At 48.3% G+C, this 26,254-nt stretch overlaps 1 protein-coding gene across 1 annotated transcript in view; it reads right to left on the minus strand.

The window, feature by feature from the left end:
* ZBTB40 (zinc finger and BTB domain containing 40) overlaps window positions 1-25,165 on the minus strand; it is a 27,755-nt gene extending 2,590 nt beyond the window's left edge. The window contains 9 exon segments of the mRNA XM_030463425.1: window positions 6,385-6,568; window positions 14,409-14,548; window positions 15,057-15,233; window positions 15,568-15,753; window positions 21,255-21,345; window positions 23,278-23,411; window positions 24,491-24,983; window positions 24,985-25,111; window positions 25,113-25,165. Of these exon segments, the coding sequence (XP_030319285.1) occupies window positions 6,385-6,568; window positions 14,409-14,548; window positions 15,057-15,233; window positions 15,568-15,753; window positions 21,255-21,345; window positions 23,278-23,411; window positions 24,491-24,983; window positions 24,985-25,111; window positions 25,113-25,165 (1,585 nt within the window).
* Window positions 25,166-26,254: the final 1,089 nt, after the last annotated feature.

Here is a 26,254-nt window from a genome sequence, read left to right on the forward strand (position 1 = left end):
TTTTAAGCCCCCAGATATGTTAAATGTCAAAAAGGGTGACCCTGCAGAGCAGGCTGAACGTGGGTAAAGGTAGGAACATCAAGGAAACTGGGACTGGAAATGTCCCAAAGAAGCACTGTGGCAGCAGGGCTGTGACCTGAGGCAGAAAAAATGGGGTTTTGCTCATGGTCCTCCTGCTCTCATGCCTGGGGAAATGTTCTTCAGGATTATAAACATGGACAACACCACCAGTCTGTAATTTTAGGAAAGCCTGGGGAGCTCTCAACTTCATTTCCCCTTTGTGGAGAGCTGCATAAAGAGGCTCCAGGAGCAGCTCCCCAGCTTCTGGGGGATGCTACCACTCCTGGAGACAGTTGTGAAAGCAGCCAGTGCAATATAAACATCCTGGATGGCAGGAGGAACCCTGCCCCTTAGGGGAACACATCCTCAAAAGGCTTGCAAGGGCTGGGTACCACGAGACAGAAGAATGGGGAGATGTGACAGTAAGCTCAGGTGTGAGATTGCTGAACTTGCAGGTTTCTTTCCTGGGCTGGTGGCATGAAGGCCACCCAGCATGGCTATGCCAGGGCAGTGATTCCTTTCCACCTGGCAGCCAGGATCTCTCCCCAAAACCCAGCCTAAATCAGGGTGAAGCCAATGTTTTGTACACCATGAAGTCCAACTCACCCAGACATCACCCAGTCAGCTTCCATCCTTGGAGATACCTGGAGCTTGGAGGTGACCCTGAGAGCTTTCCTGTGAGATAAGATCAGACTGAAGCAGCACATCAAGTTTGAGAGGCAGGAATTCAGCATGGCCAGGACCATAACTGGGTGGCCATGGCCCTGGCTGAGCCTCCTGGGAGGAGACAGAGCCTGAGGGTAAACACAAGGTCCCAGACAGAATTCCTGACTGCAGAGTCCTCTGGGACTCCACAGTTTGCATCAGATTCCATTCTCTGGTGGCAAAGCACTGAACAAAAAATCCTGATGTTAATGACAGTGTATTTAGTGCCAAGTTCTCCTTCTCTTCTCTAAGTGGTCTGCCAAGTCTGTAATCCTGGTGGCTGCTCTGCTCCCCCTGCAATTCAGGATAAATATCACTCTAAAAGCAGAAGATTCCTGGGTATGTCACCATTTCATCTCCCACTTCTTCAGCTTAAGCTGGAAAAAAATTCCACCCATGCCTTTGCATCTTGAAGGTCATTCCAGGGGTTGCTGACACACGTGGTAGCTTCTAGGGCAAAAACCTTTCCAGGAGAGACTGGCATCTTCCTTGCAGACCCCACAGTTTAAAAACTCCAGGGGCTGACTCAAGCTTAACTTAAATGCTGTCTTTTTTTTTTCCTATGCAGAGGAAAAACCTTTGTGCTGGAGTTTTTGGCACATTTTGGGGATCTGAAAGTGAGGCATCCCCTGACAAACGTGTCCCCAAGAAGTGATTGTTTGGAGTCCTGGGAAGCAGCTGGCTAAAGGGGAGTTGGCTGGAGGAGCAAAACCTCATCCTTGCAAGGACCAGTGAAAATTAAATGCTCTGACTACAGAAAGAACCCAAGGAGAAGCCAGCAGATTTCATCCTCTACCCTCCACCAAACCCAACCCATTACTTCAGCAGTGCTGGGGGATGGACACAGACACCTCCTGGCTCTTTCCAAGTGGTTCAGCTCATCTAAATTAACTATCAGAAATTTCTTTTTTAAGTTTATTTTTTTTTTTAGTGCTGGGTTGGTGGGGTTTTTTTATGTTGTTTGTGGTTTTTTTTTCAGTAGAGATGTAAAGATTTGTCTTCAAGTGGAACTGCAAGCTCTGTGCAGCTCCATATGGCACATATGTTCCTCAGAAATGCAAAAGCTCCATTCCAAGTGGAAGCTCACATCCCCCCAAACACGAAGCCCAGAGCCACCATGCCAAGAGCCACACGGCTGCTGATCCATAAAGCCACCTGCAACATTCAGGGCTCTTGAGCAGTGACACTGGAGCTGAAAAGATTGGACTAGAAGTTAAGATTTGGAAATTCATTGTAAAGATCTGTAGGATGTCAAAAAAGGGCTGGAAATCAGCAGCCCTCCTCTGGACAGCTGATCCAGATTATATATTTCTGCTAAGTAAATGCCATTTTTTCAGGGCACTTGGGTTTGGTGTTGCTTCTGCCTTGATTTTCATCTCACTCTTGGCTTGAAGCCCTGCACAGACACTCAGTAACAGCAGTCTGTTCTCTTTCATTTTGGTGCCAGAGAAGCTCTGGCATCTGCCACAACAGTTTTGCTGCCTCCCATTCCCAGTGTCCAGGAGCTAAGATGGGATTCACCTTCACAGACACATCCAACTTTTCTTGGCCAACCTCCTCCAGAGTCACCATGGCAGAGATGCCCTCCAGCAGGGTCTGGGTGTCTCTGAGCAGTTCCATGAAGTTTTCCCTGTCTTGTCTCAGCAGTTTGGCTCCATAATTCTCTGGATTGGAAGTGAATGAAAATAAGAAGAGCTCAGCTTGCAGCATCTTCCCAAAGGGCTTCAGAGCCAAGGGGAACTGGAAAAGCCAAGGCAGCCAGCTCTCCCTGGATAACTAACACAGCCTCACACTTAGGACACCTGGATTTACCTCCAAGCAGAAGATCAACATCAAAACTTCTCAAGATCAAATCAAGATCAAGACTTCATCAAGATCAAATCAAAACTTCTCCAAATCAAAGACAACACAGAGCATCCTCTGCCTACAGGTGCCTCCAGAAAGAGATCTCTGCCCTCTGAGCCTCAGTCCTGATCTGAGCCCAGAAGAAGAAAAGTCTCAGTTCCCAGCCATGCTGAGCAGGCAAACGTAGCTTTGTCTGGGAAGACAACAGCTCAGAATGTTCCTCAGCCTCTTTTAATGCCCTGGAATCAAAGAAATGCAATTAATGACTGTTACTGCAGCTCCAAGGAAAGAGGGCTGGGAGAGGCCCTGCCACATGCTCAGTCTCAGCAGTTTCTGCCTTTCACACATTTAACATTTTACAAACACCCAAATGGCCCAAGGGAATCAAGAACTTAGAGGGCTGAGCTGGCTTTGGTGATGTTAAGGGAAGACAAACCAGAGCTGGGACTGCAAAGCAGCAGTAATACTCCCTTCTCTTCCCAACACCATAAAAATACATCATTACCCTCCTTCCTTTGTCCTCCTCTACTTAATTCCAAGCTGAGTTTGCTGAGGTTTGCTCTGATGAATCTGAGAAACACTGACTCTACAGTAACACCACAACCCTTTACAGACACCCCAGTATCAGGACACAACAGACTAATTCAAGAAAGAGGAGCAGTATTTATAATGAAGAGGTTTGGGAAAAATATGCCATGTACCAAAGTCACCCAGGACTTTACTTGTGACCAGGCTAGTTGATAAAACTGGAAATTGCCAAAAAGAGTCATTTGAAAAGGATTTTTTTTCCCTGCTGGAGTCACAACCCTCTAGGGACACCCCAGTGTCAGGACAAAACAGACTAATTCAAGAAACAGGAGCAATATTTATAATAAAGAGACTTGGGAAGAATATGCCATGTACCAAAGTCACCCAGGACTTTACTTGTGACCAGGCTAGTTGATAAAACTGGATATTGCCAAAAACACTAATTTGAGAAGGATTTTTTTCCCTGCTGGAGTCACAACCCTTTACAGACACCCCAGTATCAGGACAAAACAGACTAATTCAAGAAAGAGGAGCAGTATTTATAATAAAGAGATTTGGGAAGAATATGCTGTGTACCAAAGTCACCCAGGACTTTACTTGTGACCAGGCTAGTTGATAAAACTAGAAATTGCCAAAAAGAGTCATTTGAAAAGGATTTTTTTTCCCTTCTGGAGTCACAACCCTCTAGGGACACCCCAGTGTCAGGACAAAACAGACTAATTCAAGAAACAGGAGCAATATTTATAATAAAGAGACTTGGGAAGAATATGCTGTGTACCAAAGTCACCCAGGACTTTACTTGTGACCAGGCTAGCTGATAAAACTAGAAATTGCCAAAAAGAGTCATTTGAAAAGGATTTTTTTTCCCTTCTGGAGTCACAACCCTTTATAGACACCCCAGTGTCAGGACACAACAGACTAATTCAAGAAACAGGAGCAGTATTTATAATAAAGAGATTTGGGAAGAATATGGCATGTGCCAAAGTCACCCAGGACTTTACTTGTGACCAGGCTAGTTGATAAAACTGGAAATTGCCAAACAGATTAATTTGAAAAGGATTTTTTTTCCCTGCTGGAGTCCCTAAATTGGAGATGAGAGCTCTGCTTTTGTAGGAGAAACTAAACCAGAAACCAGTAGCTCATCCAAGACATCTGTGCATGGGGTTTGTTTGTGTGCTCAGGTCTTTTAATCATTTTGGTTTGGTACCAAAAAGAACAATCTATTATTAGCCCAGCACTCCTTGGGAGAAAAGCAGCTAAATGCACAATCTCTGGGACCCAGGAGATGTAGAACGCTGGTAAGAAAAGAAAGCTCCTGGATGCAGAGGGAGGGAATGGCAGCAGTGGAAGATTTGGAGCTTACATGAAAAGCTCCCTGGATAAGGAATTCTTGGAGATGTGAGTCTACTCCCTGGAACAGCTCAGGGAACCTCATTAATCATTTGAGCTCCTTAGGGTTTAGGGATGTGCTCCACATGGATAAGAGGTTGGTTTACAACTAAAAGTAGAATCATAGAATCATAGAATTGGCTGGGTTGGAAGGGACCTCAGAGATCATCGAGTCCAACCCTTTTACCACCATTGCGGTTGCTGGACCATGGCACTGAGTGCCACATCCAGGCTCTTTTGAAACATCTCCAGACACGGAGAATCCACTACTTCCCTGGGCAGCCCATTCCAATGCTTGATCACTCTCTCCAGAAAGAAATTCTTTCTAATATCTAACCTAAATTTCCCCTGGCACAACTTGAGACCCTACCCTCTTGTCTTGTTGAAAGTTGTCTGGCAAAAGAGACCAACGTCCACCCGGTTACAGCCTCCTTTCAGGGAGTTGTAGACAGCAATGAGGTCTCCCCTGAGCCTCCTCTTCTCCAGGCTGAACAGCCCCAGCTCCTTCAGCCTCTCCTCATAGGGTCTGTGCTCAAGTCCCTTCACCAGCCTGGTTTAAAGGGTTTCTCACCCGTATGGATCCGTTGATGCCGGATAAAATGCCATCTCCTGCTAAAACCTTTCCCGCAGTCAGGGCAGGTGTAGGACATGGTGCCTGTGTGATGATGTCACCGATGGACGAGATCCGAGGTGTCGCTAAACCATCTCCCACAGTCAGGACATCTCTGGTGTCTCTCCCCTGATGGATTTTCTGATGGTGGAGATGGACCAAGCAGATCCTAAACTTTTTCCCACATTCCTGGCCAATGTCAAATTTTTCTCCTGGATTGATTCAATTCCTCATCCTCCTGTTGGAATGGTGCTGATTTCATGACCAAAATTTGAGTTATTGTGAATGCATCCCCACCTCTCAAAGTGAGGACCACAACCAGAGTGTGCCCTGAATAATCCACCCTTCTCTCTGTCAGGCCAGCACAGGACACCCAAGGCTGCTGGCAGAGCCTCTGATCATTCCCTCCCTCTTCATTTCCAGGCAAAGAAATCTGTTTATTCAAGTGGCAATTTGAGGAGATCCAGCTCCATGTAATTAAGGGATGCTCCTCCTTGGAATGGGTATTACCACCAGATAATTAACCATGTTGGGAGGCTGATGCTTCAAGAAAGCAATCATGCTTCACAAATGACAAAGACTGTTGGCTACAGAGGAATTATCAGGGTTAGGAGCAGAGTTTGGCTTTCTATTAAGCACTTATTTACATTTCACTGCATGTTCATTTAGCTTTTAATGTTTAGGTGCCTTCAGAGCTACTGAAATTTCCCTCTCTTTCTGAATGGCTCAGGGGGGTGCCTAAACCCAGGCAAGGCATTGTATTTAATGGTAAGACATTTAATGGCAAGACATTTGGGGAAGTTTCAGGTATTTGCTTTGAAAGCAAGTACCATATGTTAATGTCACCAATGGGCCAGAGTTTGGTAAAGATTCCTCCACCTGAGAGGCATTTATTATGTGAAAACTTTTGTATTCACTGTGCAGACTCCTGTTTTAACTGAATCAAACCAAAAACCAATTTGGCACTGGAGGGAACAGTTCTCCTCTTTACAGAGATGACATCCTGGTTTTTTTTCCCAGTGTGGAACTCAAGGAAGGAGCTGAACACTCTGCTCATTTCTTGGCAAAGAAGGGACCTTCTTGCAGGCATGGGACTCCAGCCCCAGTGCTCCCAAGGCCATTTCTGTTGGAACTACATTGCCACCCCATTTCTTTACATGAAAGTAAAGTTATAAGAGTCCAGTAAAACATCCAAACTTCCTCTCAGTTCCCTGAACTGAGCCCCCAGGCTCTTAGCATCCCTGTACCTTTGCCATCTCCTGCTGCCACCAAGCTGTCCAGCAGAAGGTGGAGACCAGGGAATGATGTCTTCACAGCCCCCAGAAGTTTGACCAGACTTTCTGCTTTCAGGCTTTTCTCTTCATTCACCTTCCTGAGCAGATTTTCCATGGCTTCCCTCTGAGAGCTGCCTCCACAGCAGTCCAAAACCACCTGCAGCAAAACACACCCACTGTATAGTGACAGTCCCAGAGGCTCCGTGCATCCTCAGTGCAGATTTTCTCTGTAAAGCACATTTCAAGGACCCAAAAGTGTACAAGTGGTGTAGCAGCTCTGGAAACTGAGGGCACTGACCAACTGTTTGCCTTGCCTGGTCTTTCAGATGAGCCTTTTGCGGTGGGAGGAACAGCAGGTACCAACTCCTAACCCAGTACATCATCAGCAGTACCCTGCCCACAGAGACTCCCTACTCCCCAGATAAAATCTGATTCACCAGTTAGAGATCCAAGGGGTGATCAGCAAGACTCACCCTTGAAAAAGTCCTATATGGCCAGTGTGGAAGGCTGCTGGAGAATGGGGATTAACTGTGGGCTGACCTGGTCCAAATGAAGTCACAGCATCAGTGAGTGCTGCTGGTCCAGGTATATTGGAGCTTCAATATCAACTGGGATTTAAAATCTGCAACTATTGACAATATTAATGTGTTTTTTCTCCATCCCCAATTTGCTCTCACCTGCAGGGGATGTCCAGTACACTTGGAACCAACTGCATCAGGGCTGGAAGCACAGTCCCACCATCTGCCATGGCCTGATCCACCCTGCACCGGAGAAGGCTGGAGCTCCAGCCCATCTGCAAGGCACTGATGATCTTGTTGTATGGGGTAATAGGGCTGAAGAAGTCTTTGAAAAAGGCAGAAAAGGAATCTGCATATTGCTGATGCTGCTATAAAGAGAAACAAGGTCCAGGGACCTGCCAGAGAGATCCAGTTGCTGGGAATTAGATGGCAAATGGGCACCTGCACATCCCTGTGGGTCAGCAAAACTGCAGCCACATCTTCACCCACTGATAAGAAAGAGATGCAGAGCTTCTGGGGTGTGGTGGGGTTTAGGAGGATGCACATTGCCAGGTACACTCAGATTGTAAAACCCCTTTATGAAAGAAAAATGGTTCAGATCAAACAAGAGGCAGTGGCCCTGGGACTGGATATATCTGTATTTATGTTATTGATCCCTTACATTAATGCCTTGCTCCTGGGCTGGTCAGTCTGTCTCCAATTTCCAATTTCCAGCTTCAAGTCTCCAGTCTTTATTCCCCTTTTATCTTCCCTTTGTTGGGTGGGGGGAAACAGGGAGCAATTCTGTCCTTCAGTCTGTAGCCCACCCAAACTTCTAAGCCATGACACCTCCCTTCCCAGTCAATCCCACAGTCTGGGATGCTAAATAGCACTGGTCCCAGTACTGACCCTTGAGGAATAGCACAGTATAAAACCTACACAGCTCCCAGAGTGGGAAGGCAGCTGACAAACAGGCAGAAAGGGACCTGGGAGTCTGCATTGACAAGAAACTGAACATGAGCCAGCAGTGTGCCCAGGTGGCCAAGAAGGCCAATGGCATCCTGGGCTGGCTCAGGAACAGCGTGGCCAGCAGGTCCAGGGAGGTGATTCTGCCCCTGTGCTCAGCTCTGGGGAGGCCACACCTCGAGTACTGTGTCCAGTTCTGGGCCCCTCAGTTTAAGAAGGATGTAGAGGTCCTGGAGCAGGTCCAAAGAAGGGCAACCAGGCTGGTGAAGGGACTCGAGCACAGACCCTATGAGGAGAGGCTGAGAGAGCTGGGGCTGTTCAGCCTGAAGAAGAGGAGGCTCAGGGGAGACCTCATTGCTGTCTACAACTCCCTGAAAGGAGGCTGTAGCGAGGTGGGAACTGGACTCTTTTCACAGACGACCTTCAACAAGACAAGAGGACACAGTCTTAAGTTGTGCCAGGGGAGGTTTAGGTTAGATATTAGAAAGAATTTCTTCACGGAGAGGGTGATGAGGCTATGGAATGGACTGCCCGGTGAGGTGGTAGATTCTCCGTCCCTGGAGACATTTAAAAAAAGACTGGATGTGGCACTCAGTGCCATGGTCTAGCAACTGCTCCGGTGGGTCAAGGGTTGGACTAGATGATCTCTGAGGTCCCTTCCAACCCGGCTAATTCTATGATTCTATGATTCTATGAAACCCAGGCTGACCCCCCTTTGCAGCTTCTGTACCCCTAAAAATTTGACATGTAGGACTAGCAGCAAATCTGTAGGTCACCAGCCCAGCTCCCTCCTGTCCCAAGCACTACACAAACCAGTGCCATGAATAAAATTATTAAGATCTGTCCTAAAACTAGTTACATTTTTGCTCCCTTTCCTCGAGTTGGGAAGCTTTTCCACAGCTTCATTCCCCTGTTGATTCTACTAATTTTCATCTTAAATTTATTCATGGCCAGTGTATACCCAGTTGTTCATGTGCCAACATTATCTTTTAGCTTAAAAAGCCTTCTAAACTCTCTGAGGTGTTTACCCTACCCCTCCTCTCCAATTTCTTTATAAGAAAGTGATCATATTCCCTCTCAGCCTGCCTTTCACTTGCCTAAATAAAACAGCTCCTCTCACAACCCAGCTTCCCCACTCCCCTGCTCTTCAGGCTGCAGATCTGTCTCTGCTTCAAGACAAACTCAACAAGGCTGGAATTACACACAGAAATTTCAGCTGAGCTTTTAATTCACCTAATGCACACCCTTCACTTCACCTGACCACATCATCCACTTCTCTCTGCTTAGATCTGCAGCCCTGTAATCCTTCTCCCTCCTGCAGATCCTCTTCTGGGTGGACAAGAAACCCCTGTTTTGCTCAACAGCAAGTTCTGCTTGGATATTTGTGTCCTTAATGCCAGTGTGTTAATATCAAGGAAGTGCCAAGAATCCCACTGCCAAGAATCACCTTGCTCCAGTCCTGCCTTGAGCACAGTTTGGGGTTTTCTACCAAGAAGACACCTTCTATTTTCACATCATCACTTCCTCTGGTTTAACAATTTCCTCACATAAAATTCAAACCTTTTGCTCAAGTCTGGATCAAGGCAGAAACCCCCATTTTTATCACATCAAATAAAGACTCCAGCTCAGGCAGAAACAATTTACCAAAACATCTTTTGCTGCATTTTACCCTATTTTTTTTTTGCTTGCACACAGTACTTCAGCTACATGTGTCCTCCAGCCTGTCCCAGCACATATTCCTGAGCAACCACAGAGTTGCCTGATCACTGCTTCCCTCTCTTATCTGTCTTGTTCATCAATTGCAGGGACATCTCTCACCTTGGAAAATACAGTATTAAACCTTGCTGTTTAATAGCCACATGTGCCAGCTCCTCCAGTCTGCTGGGAGATGCCTTTTGAGTTGTGCTTTCACTTTATGGGAAACCAGATTTTGGGGCTCCCAGATGTGGGGGCCAAACAAAATATCATTTCCCACAGAGTGGGTGTGGGTGGAGTTCTCCTGAGTGGGGTTCACACAAGGAAATTACAACTTTGCTTTCTAAACTCCTTCAGAGAGGAGCCTGGGTGTGGTTGGGCCCAATCCTCCTCTATTTAATCCCTTTTAACAACCCATTCGGTGAGATTAAATTCAGGAATTCTCTGCATGGTACTCAGGAGTGAGATTATTCCCCAGGAGGTTTGTATAAAAACAAAACTTTGCTTAAAAGTGAGTAAGAAAGATTAGACTAAAGAGTAAGTAAGTGAGTAAGAAAGGTAAGATTAGAAAACCTATCAGATTATAAGTAGAAATCCTGGCACTTTCAAAGCAATGGATTACAACTAACAAATTCAAGAAAGCAATTTAACAAAGTTAGAAACTATCTTACCCTCATGCACTGGGATGAGGTTAGAAGCAGAGACAGAGATAAAGAAGAGATAGGAGAGATCTCACCCCCCTTGGATCCAGGGATGTTCTGGGTAGGAAGTTGTGGTCCATGGATGGTGGGCACACAGAGAATCATAGAATTGTCTGGGTTGGAAGGGAGCTCAGAGCTCATCAGCTCCAACCCTTGCTCCACTCCCCCCGTGGTTCCCAGCCCATGGCACTCAGTGCCACATCCAGGCTCTTTGGAAATCTCTCCAGACACGGAGAATCCACTCCTTCCCTGGGCAGCCCATTCCAATGCCTGATCACCCTCTCCAGAAAGAAATTCTTTCTCATCTCCAACCTAAACCTCCCCTGGCACAACTTGAGACCCTGCCCTCTTGTCTTGCTGAGAGTTGCCTGGGAAAAGAGCCCAACCCCCCCTGGCTCCAACCTCCTTTCAGGGAGTTGCAGAGAGTGATGAGGTCTCCCCTGAGCCTCCTCTTCTCCAGCCTCAACACCCCCAGCTCCCTCAGCCCTTCCTCACAGCAATTCTGCTGGATCCCTTCACAGCCTCCTTGCTCTTCTCTGGACCTGCTCCAGCACCTCAAGCTCCTTCCTGAGGGGCTGAGGGGCCCAGAACTGGACACAGGACTCAAGCTGTGGCCTCCCCAGAGCTGAGCACAGGGGCAGAATCCCTTCCCTGGACCTGCTGGCCACGCTGTTCCTGAGCCAGCCCAGGATGCCATTGGCCTTCTTGGCCACCTGGGCACACTGCTGGCTCATGGTCACCTTCCTGGCAATCCAGACTCCCAGCTCCCTTTCTCCAACCACTCTGTGCCCAGCCTGGAGCTCCCCATGGGGTTGTTGTGGCCAAAGTGCAGGACCCGGCACTTGGAATCTTCAACCTCATCCCCTTGGGATCATCCCAACTCTCCAGTCTCTCCAGGTCCCTCTGCAGAGCCCTCCTGCCTTCCAGCTGATCCACACTCCCCCCAGCTTGGTGTCATCTGTGAATTTGCTGATGATGGACTCAATCCCCTCATCTAAATCATCAATGAAGATATTGAACAGCACTGGGCCCAACACTGATCCCTGGGGGACACCACAGCCGCCATTTTGGACACCACAGCCGCCATTTTGATGCAGCCCCGTTCAGCACCACTCTCTGGGCCCGTTCCAGCCAGTTCCTGACCCAGCACAGAGTGCTCCTGGCTGATCCATGGCCTGACAGCTTTTCCAGGAGGATGCTGTGGGAGACGGTGTCAAAGGCTTTGCTGAAGTCCAGGTAGAGCACAGCCTTCCCTTCATCCACCAGACGGGTCACCCGATCATAGAAGGAGCTCAGGTTGGTAAGAAATAGATCAGGGTGGCACAGAAAGAACCCAGTGGCCTAGAAAAAAGGTTGTTACACATCAACTTGTTTAATAAATGTGTAGCTAATGAGGTAGTGACTGGGAGAAGAAAAAGGAAAGCTTCATCTTTATGAACCCTTGGAGAACGAGATCCTGTCTGTGCCAGCCCAGGGGTCTCATAAAACGCTGGATGAATCAGGTAAGAGGAAACCTTCAGAGGTGGCTGTGAATTCCATGTTGGTTTTCCCAGTATTGCACCCGAGACACCAGAGATTTCAACTGCACATATGCCACAGGGCCACCACTTTAATCTATTGAACTTCATAAATAATTGAGCACTTTTCATTTGCCTGAGGGGACAAAAAAAAACCTCACCAAAATAAAAAATAAACCAAGCCTGATAAAAAAAAAAAAAAAAAAAAGAGAGAGAACCCCCCAGGGTCAGTCTACACTTTGCAATTTGTCCCTTATTTTCTTGTGCTGGGGTGTGTCCCAAATCCATTTGTTATTTACTGGGAAGCTGGGGGCTAAAACAAGAGCCTGAAGAGGATTTTGTATTTGGGGCAGGGTCTGGAGGCTTTGCAGCAAACAGAGCATCTCCTGAAGAGGATAAAAACTCTGAACATGTCCCTTCATGGGACAAGGCAGGAGTCCTGTAGGGTGATGATGCAATGAAAAGCTGTGCCCATGGAGCAGGACTGTGATGGCAGAATGGTTTTGTTCCTTGCTGGGCTTTATTTTTTTCAGTGAGGAGGATAAAAACTGGATGCATTTTAACTACCTAATTTCAGGAAGAGGCCAGGGAAAAAGAAAAAAAAAAAGAAAGAAAAAGCCTTCTAGAAAGAAAAAAGCCTTTTAAAGAAAGGCCATACTGCAACACCAGCAGAAGGATGTGAAAACTCTTAACATCCCCACTGCTGGTGTAGCTTTCACAGCCAGGACCTCAGCTCCAGGCACCCCTCCTGGATCTCTGCTGACAACCACAATGTCCTCTGAGTCCTTTGCTGCACCCACAGCTTACTCTTGCCTCTCTTACACCCATTGTCCTGGTTTGGGCCAGGATAAAGGTGATTTTCTGTCTTGTACTTTTGCTTTTAGCCAAGTCTCTTGTAAGTAGTTGCACTTGCTGAAATGAACAGCAAGTTTCTCAGACAGTGTGTGCTTCTAGGATTGATAACACTTGATGTTTATAGTTACTGCTGGAGACTGGTGTGCAGAGCCAAGGACACTGCTCAGCTCTGAGGAACATTTTACCCTCCAGGAGGATAAAGAGGTCCCACCTGCAGCCTCCTTTGGGGAGGAACAGACAAGATAGATGCCAGAATTGACCAAACAGAGGATTCCATCCCATATACGTCACACTCGGTATAAATTTGAGGCATCACGAGGGCCGAGCCAGATCTTTTCCAGATTTCCAGATTTCCAGACTTCTGGATTTCCTGATTTCCCTTCCTCCCTTCCTTCACTCGGCATCCTGGAAGGATCCCGTCCGTTCGTCTGCCTGTGGTCCTGATCCGTGCCAGCCCATATCTGTGTGTTCCTGTCTCCAGTTCCCGACTGCTGCCGACTCCAGGAGTCCAGCCTGGACTTTCCCAGGGCTGCCCTGCAGCCTCAGTGGTGACGTGAGAGTTACTGGGGGAAAGGAGGGAGGAATGTGGTTTCCATTTTCCTGTATATTTGTATATATTTAGTAATTTTTCCTATTTATCATTACTGTTCATTAAAGTTGTGTAGTTTAGTTTCCAACCCATCAGTCTCTCTCCCTTATTCTCTCTCCTTTCTTTATCAAGGAGAGAGAGATTAATAGAGAGCGTCTGTTATTTGGTTTAATTGCCAGGCCAGTGTTAAACCCTGACACCCATCCAGGCCCAGCCTTGCTGCTTTCAGAGGGGAAAGTTCATAAATTGTCAATGACATGAGGACAAGATGGACATCTCTGTTGGCAGCACCTTCTTTAGCCCCCATGCACTGAGCTGTGCTCATCCTCAGGGATGCTCCATGGTGCTTGCAGGTGAGCAAGACACTGTTGAGGGATTTATGAGACAGGCAGATGTTCTCAGCCCACCCCTGGTGAGGCTCACTAGGACAGGACAGAAAGTAGAAATCATTTGTGCTACTGAGCACAGCAGGGCTTTCCACTTGCTGTAATCCTGTGTCAGGGGAACTTACAGATGTGACAAATGAGGTCTGCAAGCTGTGCACTGGACACAGCATGCTAGGGCACCCCACAAGTTGCAGCTGCACAGGCAGGGGACAGCCAGCTTCCCCCAGAACATAAAAAAAATCAGGTTATATACAGTATCTTTTCTGTTATGGCTCCTGCAAATCACATATATTGCAGTTGCTTAGAGGAAATCAATCGTTCCCCTTGCCAACTGCTTCATTAAACACATTAAAAAATTAATCAAAAAGCAATCAGTGGATGTGACACTTACAGTCAACTGTGTGATATGAGTAAAAAAAAAAAAAAGAGTTAAGAGGGATGGAACTGGCAAGCAGGCAGCAGAGAGGTATGAGTGGTTCTGCTTAAACCCAGCTCCACTGTGAGCCTTCTCTGGGCTGACAAAAAGGCATTTTCAGGGCATATGAAAGTGCACCAGGCATTTCCTTTGCCCCAGGCTCTGCTTGCAGGGCCAGCTGATGCTGCACCAGCATCCTGGTCCTGGCACTGGCTTTGCAGCTCAGCTCTTACTGGTCCCCCAGCTCAGCATGGAAGGACTTGAACAACCCACGTGTGCAGTTTGTGCTGTGCAAAAGGGAAGAGAAAACCATGCAGTAAGATGCTGCCTTGCAGACACCCACAGAACTGTCCTTATTTCAGGTTTTTTTACCTGCTTCTCCCAGGTAGCCAGGAATCCATCCCTCTTCTGCTGCCTCCAAGAACTCTACAATGGGGCTCAGCTGTGTCACACTCTGCATCAGCTCCTCCCTGCATCCCAGCAAGCCAGTGGTCAGTGCTCCCTCAGCTGTGCTCTCTGGGGGGGAAAAGGATTCAGAAACATAAAAGAAACAAGGCAGTGTGGAGGAACTGACAGGCTCCTGAAATCAGCCAGACTCTGTGAAAGATCTAAGCGAATAGCAAAGCTCATCCCAGGCACAAGCAGCAGAGGAAAAAACCACTTTACTATTCCCTTTAAACTCTATGAAAGGAAAACATCTCATTTATCTAACAGAGCACAAAGCCATGAAGCAAGCTGGAGGTTAACACCAGGTTTGCAAGGCCAATGCTTTGTGGCAGACTGAAGTAAGAAGCAGATTTCAGTCCCAGGGCTCAGCTGTGCATCTGACCTCAACGCAGCCATGGATCCAACCCTCCAGGCAGCCCTGGGGAGAGCCCTGCACTGCCCAAACCCTGCTGCTGCAGGGCAGGAACACTCCAGCAGATGATAAACCTGCATCTAAGCAAGGATACAGGGTTTGGAGCCCTGCTTTCTGTGCTAGGTTGCCCACTCCCTTTGCCAGAGGCTGCACCCAATTCTCTACCTATTTGCTGCAGGGCTTCTCCACTGCTCTGCTCCCTCTCCAGCCAAGCTTTCAGCTTGTGGTTTGTGTCTTCAAACAGCTTCAGAAAAGACAGGAGGGTCTGAGCATCCAGGGTCAGAGCCTGGAAGGGACCAGCACAACCAGGGAAGGGTTTAGTTACAGAATCAAACTGCCCTGCTGCAAACAGACCCAAAAAGCAGAATCCTGGGGGGCAAAAACTTAAAACAAACAAAAAAAAATAGCCAGACAGACACACACCATTGAACATGAAGTAAGAAAGCAGATTTCAGTCCCAGGGCTCAGCTGTGCATCTGACTCTGATGCAGCCATGGATCCAACCCTCCAGGCAGCCCTGGGGAGAGCCCTGCACTGCCCAAACCCTGCTGCTGCAGGGCAGGAACACTCCAGCAGATGATAAACCTACATCTGAGCAAGGATATAGGGTTTGCAGCCCTCCTTTCCTTGCAAGCTTGCCCACTCCCTTTGCCAGAGGTTGCACCCAATTCTCTACCTATTTGCTGCAGGGCTTCTCCACTGCTCTGCTCCCTCTCCAGCCAAGCTTTCAGCTTGTGGTTTGTGTCTTCAAACAGCTTCAGGAAAGACAGGAGGCTCTGAGCATCCAGGGTCTGAGTGTCTGAAACTCTGCTCAGCAGCTTCTTGAGCACTGACTGCTCCTCCACCTCTTCCAGACCAGAGCCTGCAAGGGACCAGCACAACCAGGGAAAGGTTTAGGTACAGAATCAAACTGCCCTGCTACAAACAGACCCAAAAAGCAGAATCCTGGGGGGGCAAAAACTTAAAAAAATCACACACCACTGAACTCGTGGGCCACTGTGCAGCCAGAAGTCCCTGAAAGGAGAGCAGCAACTCCTGCCCTCACCTTATAAGAAGTCCCACAAGCTGGAGCTGGTTCCATCTCTTGGCTTCTTCCCTTAAAAGCCAAACACCAATCATGTCAGTATGTCTAAGAGACCTAACAACCTCTAGGCTAGATATTAAGAATAAGTTCTCCCCCAAGAGGGCAGTAAGACATGAGAACAGGCTGCCCAGGGAGGTTGCTGATGCCCAACTCCTGGAGGTGTTCAAGGCCAGGCTGGATGAAGCCTTGAGCAGCCTGGGGGGTTGGAACTGGATGAGTTTTAAGGTTCCTTCCAACCCAATCCATTCTATGATTCTCTGATAATAAAAGATGGTTTAAAGGGCTCTGACAGCCCAAGGATAGGACAGAGGACACCAGATTGCACTGCAGACACAAGGAGTTTAAGTGGGGGCTTTCAGCAATATCCATCCTCAAGTGTTCCATCAAGAAATGCCTCCTAGAGAAACCTTTGGAGAGAAGGCACACAACCTCTGAGCACCATGGGGTTTTCCCATGCCTAGCAATCCCCCCCCAGAACTCCAAAACCCACACCAGTGACCCAAACCAGCAACCAGAGGCTGTTTCCCTGTGCAGTTAGGGAAATAAGAGAAAAAGAAAGAAGCTGCAACTCCTGCTCCCATTTCCCCAGAGCCCTTTAATGCTGCAAATATTGCCCCTGCAGACTCCCCAGCTCTCCAGGAGAGATGCCAGCCTTTCAGAGCAGGCAGGCTTTGTTAGGGACTCCAGGGATGCCATAAAAGTATCTTAGAAGTGGAGAGCTTAGCCCAGCTCCAGAGAGGGCAACCATTTTCTGCTGTCATTGTCATTTTTATTTCTATGATAAAAAGCCTGAATACAACTGCTTGGGGCCACACCAGGGGGATGGTGGACTTGCTTCTCCTCGGGGGTGTAAATGCTCACATATTAGGGCAGCGTGGCACTGCAGTGACCTATTGCAAAGAGAACCCACAGAGGGGAAGCTGCAGGAAGCTCTTACCCACTAACAGCATTTTATTTTTTTTTCTGCTGAACAGAGAGCTGTGGACATGAAGGGCTCTGCTTAGAAAGGAAGAAAGGAGCTGCTGCAGATGTGATGAAGAAGAAGTTTAAAGGTTTTGTTTTTTTTTAAATGCAAACATTAATTTGTAATGAGACTTGCTCACCAGAGCAGGTTTGTTCTCAAGGTTTGTATGCCTGGCCCCTTCCAGATCAAAATGATCCTGTGAAACCCAGAATATCTTGCCTCTCACCATCCTCAAGGTGCTCAGCACCCTGTCAAATCCCTGGTTTTCCTCACTTGGAGGAAAAGTAATTTGCATTGTTGTGGTGTTATTTTCCTCTTTAACTTTGCTTTTTATTTATTAAACTCTGCACAGCGTTGCTACCCAGAGCTCCAGATAACATCCCTTCCTCAGAATGTGGATTTGGTTCATGGGAATGAGTTTTTAGAAACTGAAAGGCTCTCACTATTTATAGACTCTTTCCAGAAGACCTTGCCTTGGCCACGTTGCTCAGTGGGAACAACAACCTTTTAGCATTGCTTTGAAAGAGCACACAGTGAACTTTAGCCTTACTTTGAAGCACTAAAAATTCCCCAAAATCCTGGAAAAAATGGAAAAATGCTGATTATTAGCTGGAAACCCAGGTGCTGCCATAAAGTGCCCACACATTGCATCCTCATCCATCACTTCCAAAACCCTTCAACTGCCAACTTGGCACAAATCACAGAATTACAGAATCCTAGAATTGGCTGGGTTGGAAGGGACCTCAGAGATCATCAAGTCCAACCCTTGCTCCACTCCCCCCGTGGTTCCCAGCCCATGGCACTGAGTGCCACATCCAGGCTCTTTGGAAATCTCTCCAGACACGGAGAATCCACTACTTCCCTGGGCAGCCCATTCCAATGCCTGATCACCCTCTCCAGAAAGAAATTCTTTCTCATCTCCAACCTAAACCTCCCCTGGCACAACTTGAGACCCTGCCCTCTTGTCTTGCTGAGAGTTGCCTGGGAAAAGAGCCCAACCCCCCCCTGGCTCCAACCTCCTTTCAGGGAGTTGGAGAGAGTGATGAGGTCTCCCCTGAGCCTCCTCTTCTCCAGCCTCAACACCCCCAGCTCCCTCAGCCCTTCCTCACAGCAATTCTGCTGGATCCCTTCACGGCCTCCTTGCTCTTCTCTGGACCTGCTCCAGCACCTCAAGCTCCTTCCTGAACTTCCTGAGGGGCCCAGAACTGGACACAGGACTCAAGCTGTGGCCTCCCCAGAGCTGAGCACAGGGGCAGAATCCCTTCCCTGGACCTGCTGGCCACGCTGTTCCTGAGCCAGCCCAGGATGCCATTGGCCTTCTTGGCCACCTGGGCACACTGCTGGCTCATGGTCACCTTCCTGGCAATCCAGACTCCCAGCTCCCTTTCTCCAACCACTCTGTGCCCAGCCTGGAGCTCCCCATGGGGTTGTTGTGGCCAAAGTGCAGGCCAGCCTGGGAGGAAAACATGATTTCTCTGAGAAGGAAACCAAGTCAACAAGAGCTGGCTTAAGCTTAAGCTGCACCACCAGACAGGTTTAATGTCTCCTGAGAAGTTTGGTCCCAGTTGCTCACACCAGTTCTGGTGCCACCCCACTCCTCATGCCCTGTGACTCAGCCTCATGGCTCATCCCAAAATTCTGCATTTCCACAGCAGCCTCAAGGCATCCCTGCAGGCAACACTCTGGGAAGCAGATCTCCTATTTCTATGTTATCTCCACATCTTCCACAATTTTCCAGGTTTCTTTCCTGATACAATTCACTCCCACACTGCTGGGTCTCTTTGCCCCATCACAGCTTCTCCATTGCTCCTGAATATTTCCTGCTCCTCCTTGTTGTGGGAAGATGCTCAAGGCTGAGCCCCATCTTGCTTTAGAAACCTGCAGGAGCTGAGTTAGCTCTCTGTCCTCAAAGCCAGGGTTTCACTGCCCTCCTCACACCAATCCACATCTCTCCTAGGAAGTCCTCCCTCTCCGACATGCTCATGAGATCAACTTTTTGTGGGGGATGCTCAAAATTCAGTTCAGAACACCCCTGAGCCTGGCCCAGGCTGAACTCAGCTGTGTGCCAACCTCAGGGATGTCCTGGCACCAAGAGAGGACCTGAAGCAGGTGGGGAAGTTGTGTCCATCCCACCCAAGAGTACAATGCTTGGAACTGAGACAAAAAAGAGGGGGGAGAGCCACGAGCCCCTCTGGGCACCTCTTCCCTGCAGGTTGGTGAACAGGGTTATAGGTTTTCCACACTCCTGTTTCCATCAGGAGAGCACATCCCAGCAAAAAGCCACAGTTCCTGAGTTAACTCACTCAAGCACCAGCTTTAGGGCACCCAAAGGGTGGTAGGGTGGGATTTGCAAGAGGCAGGCAGGAGAGCAGCCTCTGTAGGGTAACAGGAGAAGCCAGGTCCCTGCAGACCCCTGCCTCACGAGGTGAGGGACATCCAGTTACAAGCCTTACCCCTGAAGATGGTAAATCCTCTGCCCACACCTCAGTGCCACATCCATTCCCCAAAGAGAGCTGCACTGGTCAAGTCCCTGACTGCAGGAGGCTGAGCATCAGGAGGAAACTTCTGGAGATGTAAACATCAGCCCTCTGTGAATGCAAAAGGCTTTGGGTTCTTTTTTTTTTCCTAATTTCTGAATGCATAAGGTGAAGAAACCAAAAAAAAAGCCACTGGAATGCTGCTTAGCCAGAGATGCTGCCTGCATTTGTATGTGACTGCTGAGGGAGACCCCATGGAAAGCACTGACCCCTGCTTGCTCCAAGAGCAAAAGCTCAGCCCCAGCTTCCACACAAGGACACCAGAAACAGGAAAAAGAAAAAAAAAAAAAGTTCTCCAGCTCTGTCATCACAAAAAAAGCCCAACTCCTCAGAAGCTATCACTCCTCATCAGGATGCAGACAATAATGGGCAAGTTCTTTCTTCTGCTGCATCCAGAAATCCCTGCAGCTGCAAATGAAGGACAACAATAATAGGACAGGTCCGTAGGCAATGGAAATGATCCACAAACACACTGACATTTATTCTACATGGGAGCATCAACGCTCCCACACTTCATCTGAACCCAGGAGTGGAGGGAACAAATGAGCTGTGCAATAATTTGAATTGAGTTTCTCTAAGAGAGCACAGGAAGATAAGACTTGACACCAGCCAGGCTCTTCCACGCTTCCCCAAATTACTGCAATTTCAGTCTCGTTCTCATTTCCAAGCAGGTTTCATCCAAGCCAGAACCAAATTAGATAGGAATAGTTTATTTGAGATACACAGAGAGACTTTAAAACAAATGCAACCCCCAAACCAGCATCTCCCTGAAGAGAAAAACAATTCAGCCACATTTTTCAGCCTGGGGAGCAGAACAGAACATCAAACTTGGAGAGAAGCAATTATTCTCACCACAAAGCCCACGACCCAACAAAGCTCCACTGGAGGTAGCAGAAAATAAGGCAGGAACACCAGAGGGGAGCAGCCAGGAATGCTGCAGGGAACAAGGCACCCACGCAGGGAGGAGCTCAGCAGCAAAGGAACTGAAATAAAGCTGGATCCAAAGCAAAATCCCCCTGGAATCAGAGAAGCCTGAACACCAGGATAGTCTCAGCATTAAGAGGCAGGCATGCAAATCCCCACACAGCCCAGGATTTGCTGTCCAAAATACATCCCCCAAAGGGCTGGGCCACCCAAAAAAGGCTCCTGAGCTGAAGGACCTGCACAAGGGATAGGAGGTCTTGCAAGGCAAACACCCCCAGCAAGACTGCTCAGTGACAGCAAAGGGTGTTTTGCAGGCTTCAAAACTGTTAAGTCTCCCAAAGAATAGCAAAATAGTATATAGAGGAGGCAAAAAAAAAATAAAAGAGACAGAAAAATAATCCATTGATAGCTACCAATCTCAGCCTTAATGAGACATCCTGAGCTGGGCTCTTTGGAGCTGAATTTGCACTTGCATGAGTTGAAAGCACTCCACTGGGTTTCACCTGAAAAAAAAAAAACAACCCACTGGGCCCTTGTGGGAAAATGTTCTGTCTGCTGGAAATAGAGACCAGGCTTGAGCTGTGCCCACAGGTCCTGCTTGTCCCAGAGCAGGGGACAGATCTGACTGAGCCCTTGCTTCCAACAGGCTGCAGTCTGTCCCTGCTGCTGCTGCTGCCCTGGAGCTGACACTTTTCATGCTTGTCACAGCTTAGAACTGATTTTTCAGGAAGGCTTAAAGAAAATCCATTTCTCATTTATTCAGTATTTATTTATAGCTGCAGAAAAAAAAAATAAATAAATGTGCAGCTGCTGTTTTGTGGTCAGACACCCAAACTGCCTCTGAGCTCCACAACCTCTTGCTTGGCTCATGCTGCAACAGCTCATTTGGGAGCAGAAAGGGCCAGGCACAGATCTGAAAACCTCAATTTCTGGGTCTTGGAGGTGCTGTAGAAACACAGGACAACAGTGAACTGCAAAGCAATGGAAAATGGGGCTGGTAGAGCAGCTACTTGGGCACTTTGCAGGCTGAGTTGTGCCCTGTGGTCCCAGAGGCAGCCCAGGGACAGCACAGAGCACAGGGGATGCCTGCTGGTCCAGAGCTGCCAAATCCCTTCTGGCAGTGCCCATCCCCATCCTCATCCCCCTCCCCAGCTCTGCTCCAACTGCCAAGGTGCAGAATAGAGTCTAAAAACCTTAAAGCTGACATATTTCCCTGAGCAGGGTGACAAATACACCAAACCCTCACCCTTCTCGGGGCACACAGGGATGCAGAGGGAGATGAACTCCCAGGTGCTTGCCAGCCCCACCAGGCAGCTTGCAGCTCCAACCATGAGTTAGGGGTCACATCTCCCTCATACAGCCCCAGAGATGTTCAGTTCAACACCATCAGGAGGGGCAGCAGCTAAGGGAACACAACCTTCCCTCCATCAGCATTTCAAGGCAAAGAAAACTTCCAGAAAAGAAACCTGCACTACCCAGCTCAAGGTTTTTCTCCTCCCTGCTGCCATGATCAGAGGGATGCAGCAGCTCTTCTGTGGAGAGAGGCTGAGAGAGCTGAGGTTGTACAGTTTGGAGAGGAGAAGGTTCTGGGGAGACCTTAGAGCACCTTCCAGTGCCTGAAGGGGCTCCAGGAAAGCTGGGGAGGGACTTGAGACAAGGGCCTGGAGGGATGGGATGAGGGGGAATGGCTTGGAACTGAAAGAAGGGATATTTAGGTGAGATGATAGGAAGAAATCTTCACTGTGATGGTGCTGAGCCCCTCTCCCAGGTTTCCCAGAGAAGCTGTGGCTGCCCCATCCCTGGCAGTGCTGAAGGTTGGATGGGGCTTGGAGCACCCTGGGCTGGTGGGAGGTGTCCCTGAGCATGGCAGTGGGGTTAGAACTGGATGAGCTCTAAAGTTCCTTCCAACCCAAACCATTTTATGATATGTTTTTTGCTGTAATAAACACATTGCCTTGAACTTTTAAAAGCAGAATGCCACCATGGCCAAAATGTCCCATGGTCACAGTGGTACTGGAGGAACCAGTTGACTTGAATCCCAGCCAGCAAGCACATGGGAACCTGGGCAGCCCAGCAGCTCCCTGAACTAGGGCACTGCATTTCTCAGCTTCAAATGGCAGCACACCAGAGTCCCATCCTCCCTCCATAGGGGCTCCTTCTCTTCCCCAGAGCCTGCAATACCAGCAGCAAGCAGCCAGCACCCCCAGACCCACCACAACCATTCTAAAGCTCCATGTTCTCCTGCACCCCTGCCACACCAGCACAGATGAAGCTGATGTCCTGTGGTGGCTCTGAGCAGGAACAATGTTGGGTTTCTGGCTCCCACTGTTCAGAGCCCAGAGCAACTTCTGCATTAACCAAGCATCAGATTCAGATTTCCCCTCCAACAGTAACTCAAGCATCATCCATCAGCAACAACTGATTTTAAAGTGGCCCAGAGCCAGAAGAAGTGCCATGGGGTGGCACCCATGACTCCCCCCACAAGCAGCTTGCCATAAGCAGAGCAGATGCTCCAAGGCAAGTCCTCACCATGGGCTCAGGCACTCTGTTTTGGGATCTATGTTACTCTTTCACAGGCAACAGAGTTCCCAAACAAAATGCCATAAACAGGAACAGAAATCAGCATTGGAGCTCTCCTACAACACAATGAAGATGTCTCCAGGGTAGGTGATGTATTTTTTACCCACATGCACAAGCTCCTTGCTCTTGTAGATGCTCTTCTCCAGGATGTTGCTCATGCAAGCATGTGATGCCCTTCAAACAACCAAGGACCAGAGCCAGAGTTTCCCATGAAACTATTTCTTAAGCACAAACTCCTCTAGCCCTCAGCAGGGTGAAGAAAAAACTTTTATCCTTTACACAAGTAAACACACCTACCTCCTTTTGAGAGGCATCCATTTCTCTGCATTCTTCCAGTCTTTTCAGCACAGCCTGGGCATCAGAAAGGGCCTCAGAGAAAACACTTTCATATTGAAGAAAGAAATCCAGTTTACAGCTTTTGCTCTCTGCTGCTGTGTGAGAGAAACAAGATAAGTTAGTTGCTAATTGAATGGATTCACAGAAAGCATGATGTGACTGAAAGACATTAGTTTGCAACCAGCACATTGGCTAGAAAAGGGAAACTGTGACTCACAAATCCCTGCTAAAGATATCACACAGCCTGGAGGGAAAACCAACAGTTTATTTAACACTGGTTATAAATGAAACATTTATTTTAAACCCAGTACAGCCTCTGTTTTCCTCCCATGCTGAACAGGAGTTTAAAGGATAAGGTAGCATTTGCAGGCAGCTCTGTTCATTTACAGATTGCCTGATCAGACCTCCTGTTCTGAGGAGACCAGGAGCAACTGTTCTAGGGCAACTGGGTTGGGGAAGGGATCCAGCAGAATTCCTGTGAGGAAGGGCTGAGGGAGCTGGGGGTGTTGAGGCTGGAGAAGAGGAGGCTCAGGGGAGACCTCATCACTCTCTACAACTCCCTGAAAGGAGGTTGGAGCCAGGGGGGGGTTGGGCTCTTTTCCCAGGCAACTCTCAGCAAGACAAGAGGGCAGGGTCTCAAGTTGTGCCAGGGGAGGTTTAGGTTGGAGATGAGAAAGAATTTCTTTCTGGAGAGGGTGATCAGGCATTGGAATGGGCTGCCCAGGGAAGTAGTGGATTCTCCGTGTCTGGAGATCTTTCCAAAGAGCCTGGATGTGGCACTGAGTGCCATGGGCTGGGAACCACGGGGGGAGTGGAGCAAGGGTTGGACTTGATGAGCTCTGAGCTCCCTTCCAACCCAGCCCATTCTAGGATTCTATGATTCTGCACTAACACAGAGCCCACTGTACAGCAGCAGAAATCATATGCATGGGGAAGAAAAGTTTTGCTCACTACAGCTCTGCTAAAGTGGCCAGAGTGAAGCAACTGCAGAAAGAGAATATTGCACAGCATGGGAGGAGGAAAATCCCTGTGGAAAAGGGGGTACAGGTCCCAACCCACTCTGAACCCAGAACAAGCTAAAAAGATCTAACACAGAGAGAAAGATCCCCCATAAAATGAATCAACATGACTGCAAATAAGAGGCAATGCTGTGCCCAGGTCTGTGAAGTCTCACCCAGGTCCCTTGCTCCTCCTTTCTCCTCTGCAGCTTGGCCACCCTGCTCAGCATCCCCAGGCTGACCAGGACAAGAGCCTGGATCCTCCCAGAGGGATCTGGACTCACTCAGCAGCACATCCTGGGGCAAACAGGCAGGATTCATTGTAAGCTCCAGGCCAGGAGGAGGCTCAGCTGCTTCTGTTTCAGCTTCTTTAGTGCCAGGAGAATGGGAAACTCTTTGCAGGATATCTCTTTTCTTTTCTGTGGGTTTTCCAGACTGGGGCAGGTTATTAGCTTCAGGATGGTTTCCAGATGCCTGGCCAGAGACTTCTCTCACTACCTGGTCCTGAGTTGAAGCACAGATGAGATCCCTGAGGAGGTTTTTACAACTAACAGCCACATCAAACATCTGCAGACAATCTGCCCTGGAGATTATTTTGGTGAAATTGTGTTTCCCCAGTGGGAGTTTCCCACTGAACAGCATCTCCAGCAAGAGAGCAAACTCCTCAGGGAGTAACCACAGAAGCATCGATGGAGATGGTGTCTGTGATGTCCAACAGTGATTTAAAAAGCAGGCTGGCAGCAGCCAAAACCACCTTGTGTGCTCTAAAATGAACCTTCCCAATGAGGATGGTGCAGGCACAGAGCATGCAGCTGCTGAAGGAGCTGCTTGCTGTAACTGGGAAGCTCCATGGCCCGGTCTACTGGCCTCTCCACACCACTCTCAGCCCAGCTAGGGAAAAAAACCAAAGGATTAGGTTAGCACTATCCTTAAATAGCAGCAAGATGGAAAGAAAGAATAAGCAAAAATTACTCTTTGGTTTACAGCTCCCAGGAGTTGACTGTGGTAGTGGTGACAGCAACTTCTGAACTCCCACTCCTCAAGTTCAGCAACTTATCCCACTAGACTTGAAGAATCTAGATACTGTTGAAATATAAATGCTTCAGAAGGGGCTTGGGAATGAGCACTGAGTCCCAGGATTTACAAAAAGAGAAATAAAACTCCCTTATGTGCCCCCTGTTAGAGCTGAAGGAGGTGGGGATGCTCTGACTCTGAATTTTGTAGCTGGTTTCTGAAGGGGCAGGTGGGGAAGCAAAGCAAGGTGATCTGTTCAGAGCAACTACAAAACACAGAGGAGAACCTCAAGGGTTGGTTTTGACCTGCAAAGCACTGAGTGGTCTGGGAAGAGTTAATTTTCTTCCCCTGTCTCTGCTAAAATCAGCAGAGACACACAGGTATTGGGGATGGAGATCTGCTTGCAGCCCAGGGCCTTCAGAACCTCCCTTCTCAGCACACCACAATCCTAACTCAGCAATTTACAAGTCTGTTCCCCCCAAGCTGTAATTCACTGTAGAAGTCCACAGCCCTAATCTCATCTATCAGAGCTTCCCTTTTACTTCTTTTACTTTCCCCCTCTCTTCCCCCCTGTTGCAGGAGGGAGAACAGATAGGACATCTGCCAACTGAATTTTTATCAGCAGGATATCTGGAGTTTTTATCTAAGCACGACAAGATAAAGATGTTAATGCTTTGTCTACACACTAGGATGCCTTCCACTGGTGCTGACAATGATGCTGAAACAAAACAGCATGAGTGCTAGAGGAAAAGCACCTGGAAGGCCATGATTTACATCACTTTCAACTGCTTAACATCTTTGCACCCAGCTTCCTACTCTCTTCTGGAGACCAGGAGAAATATTGCCTATCACCAGGGCACAAGTTTTTATTGACACCCCCCCTGAAGCCCTGCAGGCTTGGAGCAGCTCTGAGCTGCAAGGTGCAA

The sequence above is a fragment of the Calypte anna genome, chromosome 21 (assembly GCF_003957555.1).
Source record: "Calypte anna isolate BGI_N300 chromosome 21, bCalAnn1_v1.p, whole genome shotgun sequence".
Taxonomy (NCBI): Eukaryota; Metazoa; Chordata; class Aves; order Apodiformes; family Trochilidae; genus Calypte; species Calypte anna.